The 17,286-nt window shown below is 35.2% G+C and overlaps 1 protein-coding gene across 2 annotated transcripts; it reads right to left on the bottom strand.

The window, feature by feature from the left end:
• Nucleotides 1–65: 65 nt before the first annotated feature.
• LOC132614165 (kinesin-like protein KIN-UC) lies at nt 66–15,625 on the bottom strand. 2 transcript variants are annotated; one of them, XM_060328544.1, is made up of 22 exons: nt 15,287–15,625; nt 13,443–13,540; nt 13,215–13,337; nt 11,713–11,898; nt 10,726–10,947; nt 9,818–9,977; nt 9,457–9,606; nt 8,048–8,136; nt 7,164–7,376; nt 6,851–6,985; nt 6,588–6,722; nt 5,561–5,740; nt 5,091–5,270; nt 3,837–3,962; nt 3,481–3,609; nt 3,289–3,409; nt 3,070–3,162; nt 2,558–2,683; nt 1,422–1,547; nt 989–1,132; nt 784–912; nt 66–518 (listed from the first exon to the last, which is right to left on the bottom strand). In XM_060328544.1, exons 1-22 carry the CDS (start codon nt 15,516–15,518, stop codon nt 370–372), a joined length of 3,246 nt encoding a protein of 1,081 aa, XP_060184527.1. In that variant the 5' UTR covers nt 15,519–15,625; the 3' UTR covers nt 66–369. The 2 variants fall into 2 exon arrangements, with proteins under 2 accessions (XP_060184527.1, XP_060184529.1); XM_060328546.1 differs by lacking the exons at nt 11,713–11,898; nt 13,215–13,337; nt 13,443–13,540; nt 15,287–15,625 and adding an exon at nt 11,577–11,700.
• Nucleotides 15,626–17,286: the final 1,661 nt, after the last annotated feature.

The raw sequence follows: 17,286 nt of genomic DNA, 5'->3' as shown, positions 1-17,286 counted from the left end.
TACTAACTAACATTACCAATCCAATAAATCAAATGGAATGTGGTAAGATTCGAAACTCTAGCCCATAATGTTCAAATCTTAAATCCGCCTATATATGAACTACATACAACGAATGTTTCTTTTTTCCCTTAATCTTTTTTCCTATTGACACACTCGTCAAATTGGAATGTTGATAGATGATAGTGCATATGTATAAGAATGGTATATAATTTACAAAAAACATGTCATAAAGCATCTTAGTTACATTTTGTTGGGCTACTTACATGACTGTTGTAAATACATGTTAGTAAAAGGGGCTACTTCATAATGCTTTTTACTTCTGTAGACTCAAAAAACTGGAATTTCCTTAATATTGGTAAACAGTTGCCTTCACTGTGCTCTTATCTGAGCTTGAAATGTAGGGCTCAACTTCAGTGTCTTCTTAGCCAAATTTCGAATATCCTCTCGTGAAGATTCGTTTGATATTCGTATAATTTCATCCAACGCTCCACTTGACACGATATCTCTAGCGTTACCCTCTGTCATAGCCGTAAGAACATGTCATTACTAGTAAAAAAACAGATATCTTTACTTTTTCAGTATTGTGAAAAACTTCATATATGGAATTTTGAGGCAGAGGCATTAGATCCCCAGACTAGCACTTGCCAAGGAACGAGGGTATACCACTAGGCCAGAAGGTTTAGCTGTTTTTAGCTACTATATCTTAATAACTGTATATACATGTGCACTTCCTGAATCATAAAAGCAACTATAACAAGAAATAAGTTTGGACAAGTAGCTAACCATTTTGTGCCAAATGGCATAGAGCAAGTTCTATGTGGCGCCTTGTCGAAGAAGAAGCACTGTTAGAGTTGGTTATCAACCATCTTAGAACGCCATCTTCCATAAGAGTAGAACGGCCTTTCCTATGTCCTGGAAAAGTAATACCAGTCAAGTGCATGCTAACAGGAAAAATCAGTAATTACATCCATATCTAAATCACGCAAACCTTGAATTGTTCCTCGCGATTCACACTTTGCAAAGTTAGCCAATCCTCTGGCAACTTGCGCAATGACTTCAATATTTCCAGATCTAGCCATTTCTAACAATGCTTTGACAGCTCCATCTTCCCTCAATTTTACATGTAACTTTTCTGTCATGAGATTGAACCTTATCAATGTTCAGATGTTCAACATAAATGAATAAATCATCCAGCCTCAGAGGATCAATGAAACAGAATGTTAATAAATAATAAATAAATAAAATAAAAAAAACAAAAAAAAAACAGAATGTTGCTTCAATTTTGTAAAATACAAAAGGCAAGGACAACATGAAGTTGAGGAAGATAATGCTTTGCAAACAACTTCTACTAGTCATTCCAAGAATGCACATGAAAGTAGAAATTTGGACACAAACTACAGTAGATAATGACCTAAACTTACCATTTCCACACAAATTTGCAATTGCTCCTGCTACCATTCGAAGAGTTTGGGCGTCATCAGTTTTGACAGCTGTATTGGCTAAAAGTTGAGCACCTCCTTTACTTGATATTAGTGCTTGATTCACTTCTGAACAGATTAAAATTTGTAAATTTTCAGTACAACGCAAGTGAAATTTGTTCGATCAGCCATTTACAACAGATTCATGTGAAATGAGAAAGAGCTTTCAGAGGGTTAAAACATCAAACTGACTCAATAATAGTCAAACGTTGCTTTACTCCAGAATATCATAGTGAGCTTACATCGCAGATGCAATTATATTCGGATGTTTATGCCCTCAAACTGAAAAATTATAATCAGATTGATGGACAAGATTTCTGTCACTTGAACGTTCTACAATATATGATTATAGTATAAGGGAAATTCCTGTGGTTTTTGAAAGTCGAAGCAGGGGAAGTAAACAAAGGAGTGTTTGTATCCTGAACGGTTCTGGACCTGGCAGCCTCCTTTTGTTTGTTCTTATTGTTAGCTTTCTGTTTTTTCTTTTGTTTGTTCTTATTGTTAGCTTTCTGTTTTTTCTTGCCACCTTTTCAATTGTCCCTGTCTTTCTAAATAAATCAGTCAACACTCCTAGGTCCAATTAACTAGTTCTAATAGATTTAGTTTTCCATACTGCCCGATCATAAATAGTTGTTGTTGGGTGTAGGTTTTCGTTTTGTTTGGGGGGGGGGGGGGGGGGGGGGGAGGTTGATATACCCTATTCTGCCCCTTTGTATGATCATCAACAACAACATACCCAGTGAAATCCCACAATGTGGGGTCTAGGGAGGGTAAAGTGTACGCAGACCTTACCCCTATCTCGGAAGATAGGGAGCTTTCTCAGACTGCTCCCCTTTGTATGATCATGAATAGAAATTTGAAATTTAAATGACTGAGCATAACTAGCATATTCATACTTATCATTGTGTCTAAAATCCTTCTTCCTATGGCCAGCGCAAGGAAGACTATGCTAACTTACCTCATCGACATCTCAACAGACACAGAGACATGGTTAAGAAGGTCCCAGTGAATGACAAAATCCACACAAAGGAAATTCTTAGAACAGCTGAGAATGTAAAGAAGAAAAGATTCACAAGTACCATTCATTGCCAAATTGGCAATAGCTCCAGAAGCCACTCTGAGTATAGTTGCATTTTGTGATGATTGTAGCAGCATGAGAAGTGCATCTAAACCACCTTCCTGCACAATCTTTTCCTGATTGCTGTCTGAAGTACAAAAAGAAAGACTCAGGTTTTGCTTCGGCGTATTATCTGTTGATTTCTTTTTTCATTAGCGAAAATGATAATAACTTGTTCATGTCATTCTTGTGGAGTTGAATGATTTGAATCAGATTATGGACCTAGTAGGAATGGAAGATTATGTAGCGATACAATGGTAGGCAAAAAAAAATCTTTCACGCATGCCTTTAACTCTTCTTTCATGGCTTTTTGCGAAGTCCGAAGAGGTAATTCAATTTATCTACCCAGCCGAAGAAGCATCATTTTCAGTTACCATTCCAATAAAGATTTCTATCAAGCTAATGTTTATTGCTATCGACAAACACACCATTGTTTTGACACTTGAATATAACTCAATAGTTAGTTATACAGACCTTCAGCTGCAAGATTGGCTACCACTTTCACAGCATGAATTTGGACGTGCAAATCGACTGATGACAACAAAGAGATTATCTTCTGGACACCAACTGAATTGCAAAGTCATTAAGCCTAGTTAATTTAAAGAATCCAAAAGATAAATAGAAAGAAATAGACATGATTATGCTATTATATAACAAGACAGAGACCTGACTTTAACATTCAATGAATTTTACCTTCTTCAATTATCTTTGACATGGTGTTCTGATGGGCAAAAATCCTTTCCCTTGATTCAGTTGATCTATGCATATTGAATGATCTACTGGGTGTATATTGCTTCATATATGACTTCTTCTCCTGTAAATATCAGATGTTAACTCTAATCCGGGTTATAGAAGACAAGAAAAAAAAACCATGGTAGCACTTACCTCAAAGCTATCTTCACTTTCAGGCACAAGCTTTTTCAAATTAAACAGCTCATTTTCAGCAGCTTTCCTCTGCTTTTCCTCAATTAAAAGTGTTTGCCTCACATTGTGAAGTTCGTCATGTAATTCTCTCTAAGGACCATGTTGAGGAAGCAAAGATTATTATCAGTAAATTTTTCACTAACAGAATTTATGTTTTTTTCGCTTGTGAGCAGAATGGGATTTTTTTTCCTGTTCTTGCTGTTTCCTTTTTCTTTTGCAGAAGGGTTAGGAGGGAAGGTGGACATGGTAAGATAGTTTAAGTGAATTGAACTTTAATGAGAACCTTGAGGGGACAAATGTTAAAGTCCTTAACATACCTTTTCTGATAGTAGAACCTGATATTCTGTTTTTAATGTCTGAAGTTCCTTCTGAGTAGGCTCATACAGCTGATGCATTTCTTCTAATCTGGATCCAAGTGCATCAATCTCTTTTTCCCTCTGAATCTACAATCAGGAAAAGCAATAACAATTAAGGCTGAAAAGAGCTTTAACCTAGAAGATTAAAGCCAAAACTGTTACAACTACTACTCAGTATCGGCTATATGAATTCTCACTGGTCTTGCTCCCCATTTAAATTCATCTCAGGCCCACAATATATAAAATAAAAATATAAATGGAAGTACTAGAAGTTCTCCTATATATCCCACTGGCATAAGAGTCTCTAATAGGGCTTAAAAACTCCTAGAGAACATAGGACCTACCGTAAACGCATTAACATGACTAACATATCCTCCCAAGTCCCAACTGATTGATATTGCATATAAATATTCGTGCCTATCCTTAGCTAAGTCTGCATTGATTCCAACAGATTATACTCCTTGTGTCCCAATTTATGTGATACATTTTCCTTTTTAGTCTCTCCCAAAAAAGAATGATACATTTCTATATTTAGAAATAATTTAACTTTAAACTTTCCTTTTTACCCTTAATGAAATGATTTACAACCACACAAATATTTATGGCTTATTTTAGACCACAAGTTTCATAAGTCTTCCTTTCTTTTTTAAACTCCATGCCTAGTCAAACTATACCTCCATAGGTTTTTTCAAGTTTCGAGATAACTTCCTTCCATATGATTTTAGGTCTACCTACTGGGGCATATAACTCACGTCAACAAGTTCACATAGTGCATGTAAAACATGTGTTATGCATTTTTCTTTAAAAAAACACGGGTAACTGATTTTGTAGGGGACGTCAACCCATTCCTATGTAACGCACGAAATTCATGCGCTATAGGTACTTATGTTTGCTTTTTTGTTTACACATTATTCTGGTACTTTTGAAGAAAAAAAACCGCAGAACTCTGGTTAGATAGGTGAGAAGAGATATTTATTTATACATTTTGATGCCGAGATCAAACTGTCTTAATTATTCAGCGTTCAATATCTAAATACCATATCTTAATATTTAGATGTGTATTCAGATGCAGACATCTTAATCTTTAAAACCAAACGGGGCTTAGTTAACTTCATCAATTGGATAAGAGTGCAAATGCAAATCATGAAGATTCTTAGGATAGCATCCTATAGATAATCCAGATAGTACAGAGGTTAAATGGTTATTCAGCTTTACCTTCATTGAGGTTTCATGATCTGTATATTGTTCTTCAATTGCATGCAGTTTTTCCTTCATATTATCAACACGAGCATGCTCATCTTTTAGCTGTTGCTCTAATTGTGCTATTTTCTCCTCATACATCAGAGTAGTGTCTGAAATTTCCTTCTGATATGTAGATGTTTCCTTCTGATGGAGCTTTTACGGACAGAAAAAAAAACATAGTTAGATACTTTTTCATTCCTACCTAGGACACATAGAAACTAAAACGGGTTCCTGGTTAGTTTAAGCATGACAAAAAATGAAAATTAGATTAACTTCATTCCACAGGTTAATTATACGCTTTTAACAACTCAGTACGTGTGAGTTGTACTTTTTGGCTAAGAAAGCCTGTAAAATAAACATTGTAGGAGCTATAGATTCAGAAATGACACTTGCAAGTTGATGTCTTATACAGAAAATGGAGCAGTCCGGTATAAATGGTCAACCTGCAATAATTCCTGAAGGCCAGTTAATTGCTCCTTCATCAGTTCTAATTGTTGTTCAGCACTTTCAGAGCGAGCACGCTCATCTTGTAGTTGCTTCATCAGATCAGTTATCTTCTTCTCATACATTTGCGTGTTCTCAGCAAGTACTTTCTGATATGATGAATTCTCTAATTGTTGTTGCTACTAACACCAAAACAACAAGATTAGTGCCTCAAGCAACCCAATGAAAATATGTCCAATTTATGACAGAAAACTAGATGCGGAGCTACTAAATAAGCTTAAAATCATAACCATGAAGCAAATTATAGTTACAAGTCTCCAAATTGCCAACTACTTCAAAACATCATATCAAGTAGCACTTAAAATTTCCACTAGCACATTTCAACTCGAGTTCAGCAAGTACATGAAGAGTACAGGCAGTATCAGAGAAGTTTGAAGGGCTTGATATTCGTTGTAAAAGAAATAAATGAAAGAAAATATAAAGAGGGCGTGAGGAAAAATAAGAAAGTGGGACTGGGGAAATGCAAGAACAATTTCTTTTTTCTTGCAGGAATTTTCTTACAGCTTTTTATAGTCATTCTGTACAATGTAAACAATACATTTATCCAATGTGGAACACTAATACATATACTATTATGTAGGTACATATGTAATTTAATTGCTAAGTCCACAATTTATCAGAGGAATAGGGAAATGAGAATACATAAAAGGATAAAGAAATAGCTCTATATAACTTTAGTAGCTGTATGACAGGGCTATTCTCTTTCAGTGGGATAAGAGCAAACACAAAGGAACCAAAGGGTATAATGCCATGTTGAAATATTCTACCAATACAGGTCAAAGTACATATTCAAACTTCTGAAGAAGCTAGACTTCCGGACATCAGAAAATCACCAAGACAATCTCAGTTCAGCTTTATGGAGATGAGTCTACACAAGATTTAGCATTTCTAGCATAAATGCATCTGAAAAGATAAATCTATTTTCAGAAATATGTTCAAACAACATAGTTGGTCAAACCCAGATACCTTGCTATGCTTTAAACTCATTTCTAGACGTGCAACCTCATCCTGCAAATACTTATAATGACTTTTCTCTCGGTTGAAATCTTTCAGTACGTTTTCCAACTCCAATTTCAAATGACCGTTCTCCTTCTCCAAAAGCTGAAATTAGATGAGACATATTTAGGATCTTAAGTCCCCAATGGTTTGAGAAAGTTCAAAATTTGTAGAGGCCTAGATGCTCATTGTTAGTAAAGCGTTTTTAAAAAAAAATCATTCTGTACACATACCTTGCTATTCTTCAAATCTGATTCTAGCTTCAAAATCTCATTCTTCATCGAATTGCTGTGTTGCTTCTGGCAATTCAACTCCTCCAACATATTTTCAATATCTGAAACCAGGCGACTATTTTCTTTCTCCAGAAACTGTAGATGAAATAAAGCATGGAAGTAAAAAATATTAGTTCACTGCCTCTAAAATGAGAAGAAATATGGAAGGGACAAAGATGCTATAAGGATTCCTTTTTTTAACAAGCTCAAGCTCAGAGAACGAAGACGATAGGAATCCTGTCCCAAAAGATAGAAAAAGAGGCCACAAAGTTACCTTGGACCTGGCAACCGTACTTCTCTCTGCTTCAGTAAATGACTTTTGACACTCCCTTAGTTTTTTTTCCATGGCCATTTGGTCAGTTGCCCTAAACTTTTGCTGCCTATCAACCTCCACAGTGAGGTGCTCCACTTGAGTCTCTAGCTTCCGGCATAAGTTCTCGTAATCAAATTCTTCTCTCAACTTTACTGTGTTAACTATTTTCATGGCCTGTATAAAACAGTTAATGCTAGCTCATGTGGCATGAAAGCTTTCTAGTGTATAATATACCAGCAGAAGCACAAAACTTTTTTGGGTCATAAATTGGCAGAAATGCAGTCTGTCATGTCATGATTAGCAAGGAACATAAAAGCAGCCAATGATAATCTTTCGGCAGGAAAAGCTATTAAAAGTTTATATTTTGCTTTCGTAAGTGCTTAGCTTCTTATAGGAAGGCTCTCTGTAGATCAGTTCATATGATAAGCAGAAAAAGGATATGCTGCATAGTGCATTGGATGAAAGCATAGGATATATGCCGGATGTTATCGATAAAAGAGAGCTTAGGCATTCAAAACAGAGACAAGAATCAAGTTGGCTGAATCTCTTGTATTGGGATAAGAATTTTTATCCACCACCAGAAGTACTAGATATCCTTTTCTGATTTTAAAAAACAAGTTAGACCAAATGGTGACCACTCCTTAGATATGAGATAAACTGATTATCGAAACTGCTATTAGATGGAAAAGAACAAAAGGAAGTCTAATGCATGAGTCTTTGTGGAACCAGATTAAAAATAAGATGACAGATTGTGCAAGTTGAATTCAGTAGGAAAACTGAAGAGGGTTGAGAGGCTAAAGGACTATAAAAAAGTGACACACGTAATTATCGAATACAAATCTCACCCGTTGTCCAAACATTATTGTGCTTGTGGTCTCTGGATAATGCCGAGAAGATGGTCCAATGGTTATTATAAGTGAAGTTCGTGCAGAACCTGTTTCATTAGCTTATATTATTTTTCAAATAAGAGAATACCAATAAAGTCAAGATTTGCATTCACATAATACACACTTCCAGCCTAGGCGCAAATTGTAATGTATACAGAAGTGTACAGTCCATCCGGTAATGACAAACTCAATTATTGGGGTCGTTTAGTGCATGGTATAAGCTGGGATATCCCAACACTAATTTTTTGTACCATGTTTGGTAGAAGGGATAAATTTATCCTGGGATAAATTTGTTCCTTCCACCAAACTGAGTATAAAATGAAGCATAATCCTAAGGGTGGGATATCCCACCTTATCCCACTAAGCTTGGGATTATTTTATCCCATCTCCTAGATGGGATAAATTAGTCCCAGGACTATAATCCTGGGATTATAATCCCGGGATAATTTAGTCCGCGTACCACACTCATAATTAGGTATGTGTCTAGAGAAATAGATAGAGATTATTTTAGCTTTCAGGAATGGAAGGAACAGAAGTTAATCACAGCTTATCTGCAATAGCTACCAGAATCTTTTCCCATACAACATACAAACTGAAAATCCCATAACCTGTCTCTCTAAACAAACTTTTCCATTCCATAGCCACCACAACAAATTTCTTTCAACGTAGAAAATTCATTCTTTCTCATATGCAAGCCCACATAGATATTCATTTTACTGAGCTTTAGCTTGAATCTACTTTGTTATCATCTTTATGACTTCACAAGGACCATATATTGCTGTGAAAAGGGACAGGTAGTGGTGGATTTAGTTTTTTTTTTTTTTTTTTTTTTTTTTTTTTTTTTTAATAAATAAAGGCCATGTCTACCTCCAACTAGCTCAGGTACTGGGTAACTCTATAAGTTAATTAGCTGTTTATTTTCACTTTGTTGCGAATTGAACTGGGTCTCCAAGGGTGGATGTATGATAATTATTTGAGGTCATAGTAAAAGAAATTTGTTTGGGAGGCTAAATAATAGAGTTTTGAATAGACTGTTCAGACCAGAATAGTTGGGCCAGGATACTTCTCACTAATATCTAACTGCATGTAGCAAATGACAAAAGTCAATTAAGAGTTTAAATATGCTTATAGTAGTGAAAAGCTAGAAATAACTAACTCCATGGACCGAGAGGACAACTAGTTCGAGTACAAATATTCACACATTACAGTGAATGAACTGGGCATAAGTGCACACTTACTTCTAAACAATGACACTTAACAGTGAAAATTCAGGGCATAAAAGCACACTAACTCTCAAATAACCTATACTTGGCGATAGACAAAATAATTTAAAATAGTTAAATTAAGTGAGAGAAACTTTCAATAACCTCCAAATGAATCACGAAGAAGTCGTGTTAGTTTAGAATCTCTTGTAGGTATATGAGGGCTGTTCTCAGCCAGTGCATTTATACATTTTCCCAGAGAAGTAAGAGACAGATTAATAAACTTAGCCTCTTCCAACAAGCGACCTTCACTTCCTGCAAGATAGTGAATATGTTTGTTTATTAATCTGGAGAATGGACCAAATAAAAATAAGAGATATATGAACATGTATTGCACGCTTCCACTTCTTCAAAATTCCACCACCACATTACCACAATACCCTACCTCCCAGAAACAGCCTATGTGTAAAGATTTCAGATATGAAATCAAAAGGAGCTGGTAAGTGTGAATGTAAGAATAACAAACCAGATTTGTCTATTCGTTCTGATCCTGCTAGATCAACTATTAGCAGCTTGCTTTTACGAACAATAGGTATCTGATTGCCATGTTTATCAGTTTTGCTGTCTTTCTCTTGAAAGGCTGAGCCTGTTTTTTCATCATTTTTAACAGATTTACGGATGTTAACCTGTAAAAGGAGAAATATGAACAAATTAATAGACAAGTTACCTGCCTTGTAATAAGATTTAATTTTTTAAAAAGCATGCTACAGTTCAGTAAGCTATGCCAAGCACATTCGCCCACCATTATGGGACACTTTTAACACCCTCCGAGACACCAGGACAAGACTGGAGTGTGGAAAAAATAACATGGGAGTCCAACATTGCATAGACTAAAAAATAGGAGTAGATCTAGCTCTGATATCAAGTAAAAAAATATGAAAATTGAGCCTAACTCAACCCTAAAAGCTACCTTATGAGGTGAGAATTGCCCCATGTAAGGAGATAACAATCCATTCACTCATCATGTGGGGACACTAACACACAGTGTAGAGCAAAGTTAGCACCATGAGACCCAGTTGCAATACTTACAAGGAAAAGTAAATTGATCAACTTATTGATGTTATATGAATAAGTCATGAAACTAGGGTGAAAATAGATTGTGGAATACATTAGAATTTAGAGAACTAATAAGAAGCCGTGATAGACTGCTTCATAAACTGATGGATCAATTGTTTTCTAGAGCTAATGCCCTCATTGAAACTTGGTAGCGTCTCCCTGGTGAAAGATGTACTGAAATTATCCTTCATATTCTTTCCGCGGAACTTTTTATTATGAAAGATTCTTAACTCTTAAAGATCAAAAAATAAAGTTGTGTATCTTCATTCCTTAACTGTTTGCAATAAGAGTATAGCTGAGGACAATTTTAACATATACCATAAGAATTGCGTGGCTACGTGATGATTCGGTGTTTAACTTGGTATTCGCTGCAAGACGGTTGGCTTCTCCAATTTGCAATAGTTGCAAGAAATGGTCAAGATCCTGAATCTTAACCACTGTAGCACCAGGGACGGATACTTCTCCAGTCTTAGCATCTTCGACAATTGGAATATTTATCTTTTCAGGAGCAAGCAAATCTTGGATAGACTCCATGTACAACTGTTGCATAAATTACAAATGTTACTAGCAGTGAAACTCAAAGATATAACAGGCTCCATAACAACTAACAAATAAATGTTACTATTTCGAAGAAATATATGTATGGACAAATTTACACCTCTATTGGTATAAAAAAAAAATCTGATATTTTAATGATTTTTAAAAGAATTAAAAGAGTAAGTGGATGGAAATATCCTAGGCGGCCAATAAGGTACAATAATGTTGAAAAGTTGCTTTGATATGTTTCTAATTGAAAAGTCCGATCATGCGACAGTATCTCCATCTTCAAAGGTTCTTAATCATCACAACAGGACTGGTATCTCAAATCTTCATGAGTTTAATGTAGTTTATAATAGGTACTGGACATCTCTCTATACTTAATTATACCTTCAAATAAATAGATCCTGAATGTAGAGTTTACAACCTAAAGATCAACATGAAAGTTATAGTGACCATTCAATCAGATATTGAATAGCCAATAGAAACAGCTGATGCTGGTTATCACTAATACACCAACAATATTGAATGTATGAGATTAACAATTAAAACTTCAACTTAGTCAACAAACTTTATACTAAATGAACAACCATTGGGTTTTAAATTTTCTAAATGCAAACTGCCAAACAAACCTGCAAACAGCATTAGAGATCCACATTCTTGCATTTTGCTTAGCTTTGCTCTCATAAGTATAAATAGCTTTACTACATATGAAGCAAATTGGATACTCATACAAACAGATTTAATCATGGTAACCAATATGAATACCTGCAAAAAAGACATTTCCACACTATCAGATGTGGGGGTTGTATTGACAATAATGTCCTCCAAAGCTCTAACCATGATGCCACGCTCTGATACATCATCTTTACCCAATCTACCAAGCGTATAAGTCTTGCCAGTACCTGTTTGACCATAGGCCATAACTGTGCCATTATACCCATTCAACACGCTCTGCAAAAATCAATCAAATTTAATTTATGCAGATTAAACAAGAAATAAAAATAGTTAGACACAATATCCAACCACGGTTTTGTTTCCTAAAAAAGTAAGTCAAGAAAAAAAAGGAAGAGATCCATAGTTGTATAGCATAAAATAAAGGTTCTGTAGGTTTTATTCAAATAGGGAGCCACATAGACCCTACTAATAATAGCTTTCATGTTGTTAAGACTCGAAAAAGTTTCACTGCTCCTTGAATACTGAGATCGAGGAATGTACCATATTTTTCACCAACATTAGTTCACAACATTAATCTCGGATACACCTTTAATTAATCAGTTTAACTTGTATTAGTATGACATAAACTTGAACAGATGCACGTCACTTTAACAATCAACTAAACTGAACAATCTTTAAAATTTATCCACATTCTTTCTAGCTGAACATGATACCATGCAACTCTGACTATATCAATCAACCTCAAGTAATTTGAAATATAGTCTACATAAGTAAATACTAGTAACAAAATTATAGTAAATAAAAAGAACAAAGAAAGTAGCAATAGCATTTCTTTACAGAACACAAACATGATATTGATGTCAGTCTTTGGGAAGAGGTGTGCTTCATGGAAAGGCAGGGAAAGCAAGTGCACTATTATAAGCTAAATGCTTCCTGGAATTCTGTTGCTGTTCTTTGGGGCCTTTTGGACCCGTGTCAATCTTTTTTTTGTATTAGAAAGAAGAAGGAATCTCAAAAAGGTCAGGAATGACTACGACTTGGTAGGTTTCAATAAAATGCATTCCAGGGCTAAGTGAAGCTTAGCATGCTTTAACGGCCAAGTGATGATTCAAGTTCGTGGTGCATGAAGGTACACCTTGCTCTTTTTTTTTTTTTTTTTTTTTTTTTTTTGAAGTGGTTTTTCCTAATGCCTAGTTAGCAAGTGGGGCATTGGTAGCAGAAATTTACAGCTCCGATTAAAAACTGGAAGCTATAACAATAGATAATATCCCATCGTGGCGAAATTCAATGCCCTAATTATTGAATACAAGAGCAAACTATGTCTTGCCAAGTTAAGTGAATTGTATGCGTAACTACTCCTCATAGCCGATCACTTACTACTCATCATCAACAAAACCAAATAAAATCAATGTTCCAATAAAAATCTATCGCCACTCATAACCAAAAGCTACTAGCTTTCATTACTAAATTATTACCAAGAAATTATATGGACGTTAATGCAAACAAATTCCTGAAACTTGATACATTCTGTGATAGCATAATACACTTCTATATATAGTTCAACCCATTATAGTTGTCATTGTACCACTTACCTCAACTACAGGCTTTGCAACTGTCTCATAAATGCGCTTTTGTGATGCACTTTCAGCAAAAATTTCATCAAACTTGTAAAACTCAGAATTCCAATTGTTTTTTCTCAACTTTAACTTCTTGAGCTGCATGATTAAGGAAGTAGTTTGTTGATTTAGTAAGTTATTACGAATTACAAAGATACACGGAAAGACAGACAAACATGGAAATTCGCTACAGAGGTTAATCACCTCAGGCTGCACTTCAACGCAATCCGCATAATCAGCATCTGAAAGTTCCTGGGCATTTCTTGGGCGAACTCTGATGGCTACTCTAACTCTTCCAGGTTCTAGGAAATTTCATTAGATTTGCTTAGTATGTTGCATGATTTTGACAAATGACCAGATTTTAATGATGGCATAAGGTAATATACAACATGTTCAAACAGGCCCATGTACATAATATCTGACAATTGCATACTTATCACAATCCCCGCAAAAGACTTTGGATGTGATCATCATTGCATATAACAACTCTAAGTAGAAATGTGATATGGTATAAAAACGGGTTGTATAGTAGATAATACTAGATATTATAATGTGTGTTCACTGGTCGGTTCGTGCAAAAGATGATTTTCTTCTGCACTTTGCTTGAGCTTGTAGACCATTCCATTGTTTTCCCACCAATCAATTCATGAAATTCCTTTATTAATTTGGGCACAGGGGTAAGCATACAAGCAGAAGATAATCAAATTAATATTGTCTGCAGGAAAAGAAATTACGCAGCTAACAAGTACATTCCCAAGCAAAGCGTGGTCTTGTTTGGAATCCATACACAACAAATGATCTTTCTTTTGATAATTTTCTAGAAGCCTAGAACTTTACTGGAAAACTGGCATTCTCCTATCCCCTTTCACTTGTAAAATTATACATTAAATAGTCTCCATATTGCTTTTTTCCTGGATTTGCGGCATGTGGGTGTAACGTTAAATGGACAATAGTATCAACGGACCTCAATAGAGAGGAATAAATAAAGAGTATTCATCTCAATTAGTTTGAGATTGAGGTACAGAGGTGTAGTTGATTAGTTGATCCCTAACTTTTTCAGCACAATTACTTGCACCAATAAACCGAGCAGAATTATAAGGCGTCAAATGACTAGCTCATCACAACTAACTTAAAGGGTTTCCACTTTACAAAATTTTCAAACATTTTTTAATCAAAAAACACATCATCACTCTAATCTAGCTTGAGAACAGCTATCTTCAAACACTTCAAATCTAACATGGAATTCAACTTAGCTTCTTCCATTTCCATTTTTCTTTTTCAGACATGAAAAGACCCGTCTTCCTGAAAGAGAACGTGATACAACTGCCACAGTACCCACAGGGGCAAAGCTAGGTAGGCTCCAGGGGGTTCATCCCCTCGGCGAAAAATTACAGTGTATATACAAGATTAAAATTATTGAACCCCCAGGTGAAAATCCTGGCTCCGCCACTGAGTACCAACTTCAAGTCTGAATATTCAAGAGTATTACTCCCTCTGTCCCTATTTATGTGAACGAGGTTCAAAATACTTAATTTTGACGATAAATTGGGTATGAATTCTTCAATTTGAATTGTGAACTACATGCAAAATTACTACAAGTCACCATTTACATATTTACCTCCCCAAACAGTAACAGCTTCACAAAAATTAGGATGGAAGGAATACAACTCAATCATTAAAACACAAACAAAAACCACCAAGTTCTAGAAAAACAAGAATGTTCAATTTTTCCATAAGAAACCAAAAAAAAAAAAAAAAAAACCTGGGTCACTTTTCAATTATTCCATAAGAAACAACAATAAGAACATAACTAGTGTAATCCCACTAGTAGGATGTACCCATAGAGGTGATGTGGAGTAGAGAGACTGTTTTCGATAATAAAATACTAACGACGTCTCAAAAATTGTCGTACTTTCCTTATTAGTTTGTCCCAAAAAGATTGACACATTTTTATATTTTTGGGAAGGATGGAGTAATAATAATAAGAACAAAATTCAAAAATTAGAAACACAACAAATGTAACCATTAAATTAAAAAAGAAATGAAACCTGGGTCATTATTATCCTGAGGAGGAGAGCGAGTTCTTGAAGTGGGCGTAACAGAACGTCTTGTATTATTAGCTGATCCCATTTTAGTACGCATATTTTGCTGCTGTAGTTGGCCATTGGCACTAGAATTTCTTGCAGAAGCATTATTATTATTATTAGTAGTAGAAGAAGAATGAGGAGGTAGCCTTTCATTCCTGTGTGAAGATGATGGTCTACCACTAGAAGTCGCCATTTTTTTCAAAACCAAGAAAACAAAAAATGATTTAGGAGAAGAAGAAAATGATTAAGAGAATATAGAGACAAGAGGGATTCACGTTTATTATACTTGTATTTTCTCTATTCAGAAGAGGCCGGCACGTACTTTTTTTGTTTTGATTGATATAAGTAAGACCTTTTATTAAAAAAAAAAAAAAAAAAATTCCTTTACTTGAATTCCCGCCTTGAGTTACTCACTTCTATTTGTTTGGGTTTTTTTTTTTTTTTTTTTTTTTCTCTTTCTTATTATGGGGTTGTGGGTACCCTTAATTAAATGCAGGTTAAATGATTTTTTCCATTTTGGTCTATGTATAATCTACTCTATTTCTAGAGGATTAGAGTTAGGTGAAAATCTTTAGAGTTGATGTCATTATTTTAAAATTTGGAAAAGAAAAGGGGTTTTGCTAATATTTTGTCAGCTAGTACCCTTTGAGGCCTTGACCATTAGATGGGCAATAATCATCGTTGCGAATTGCCCTTCTTTTGGGTGCTCTTTAAATTTTGTCCCTCATATTTGAGATCTTTCAATTTTGTCCTTCGTCTAAAATTTATGGGTTTCAGGTTCGAATTCCCACTCAGTCAAAAAATTTTAAAAAAATTCGCAAGACAGAATTTAAATTTCCCTATGCCCCCACCGACATATACTTGTTAAGGAATTACCAAAGTTATGCCGGACCCGACATACTTATGCCTTATGGGCAGACTTGGCATAAGTATGCCGGATCCGGTATAACTTTGATAATTCCTTCACAAGTTTATGTCGGGTCCGGCATACTTACGAGCAAACTTTTAATGGGCAAACTTTTAGTTAAGTCTTAACCAAAAGTGTTTTCCTAGTTATGCCTTATGGGACAGACTTTTAGTTAAGGCATAACTAAAAGTATGCCCCATAAGGCATAACTTTTCCTTAAGACATAGACTTTGTCTTATAAGACAAATTTTAGTTATGCCTTAAAGAAAAGTTTCACCTTATGGGGCATACTTTAGTTGTGCCTTATGGGGCATATTTTTAGTTGTACCTTAACTAAAAGTTTGCCCCATAAGGCATAACTAGGAAAAAACTTTTAGTTAAGGCTTAACTAAAAGTTTGTCCATTACAAATTTACTCATAAGTATGCCGGACCCGGCCGGCATACACTTGTTAGGGAATTACCAAAGTTATGCCAGACCCGCATACTTATGCCAAGTCTGCCCATAAGGCATGAGTATGCCGGGTCTGACATATAACTTTGGTAATTCCTTAACAAGTGTATGCCGGGACCGGCATACACGGGACCCAAACCTTGCCATGCAATTTTTTTTTTAATTTATGCTTGAGCGGGGGTTCTAACCCAGAACCTCATGATTTCTGCGTGAACGCTCAGGGTTGCAACGCGAAGGGCAAAAATTAAAGACCAGTAATATGAGGGGCATAATTTAAAGACTACAAATATGAGGGGCAAAATTTAAAGACCACCCCAAAAGAAGGGCAATCCGCGCAAAAAAATTATAATCATCTCACAATTTTTTTTGTCCTTCTTGGGATTTTCACTCATTTTGTGGACTGCTACTCTCTAATTTCATTTTACTTATCCACTATTTTAAAAATATATTTCACTTTTATTTGTCTAAATTTAACATATCAAGAGAAAAGTAATTTTTCTTTTTCGTTTTTAAATTACTCATTTTAGATTATTTTTCAAGTTGATTAAAGTTATGCACCAATTACTATGAATATCATGTAAATTATGCACTTTATTTATTAT

Source organism: Lycium barbarum, chromosome 10 (genome assembly GCF_019175385.1).
Source record: "Lycium barbarum isolate Lr01 chromosome 10, ASM1917538v2, whole genome shotgun sequence".
Taxonomy (NCBI): domain Eukaryota; kingdom Viridiplantae; phylum Streptophyta; class Magnoliopsida; order Solanales; family Solanaceae; genus Lycium; species Lycium barbarum.
This window is presented reverse-complemented; position numbering and strand designations above follow the sequence as displayed.

What these genes read in the sequence shown, in the direction of transcription:
- LOC132614165 (XM_060328544.1), bottom strand. Translation starts at nt 15,518, where the DNA reads ATGGCGACTTCTAGTGGTAGACCATCATCTTCACACAGGAATGAAAGG. An exon ending in AAAGTGAAGATAGCTTTGAG is followed by an intron (nt 3,410 to 3,480) that starts GTAAGTGCTACC and finishes TGATATTTACAG; the next exon opens with GAGAAGAAGTCATATATGAA. An exon ending in AGCCAATCTTGCAGCTGAAG is followed by an intron (nt 2,684 to 3,069) that starts GTCTGTATAACT and finishes TTTGTACTTCAG; the next exon opens with ACAGCAATCAGGAAAAGATT.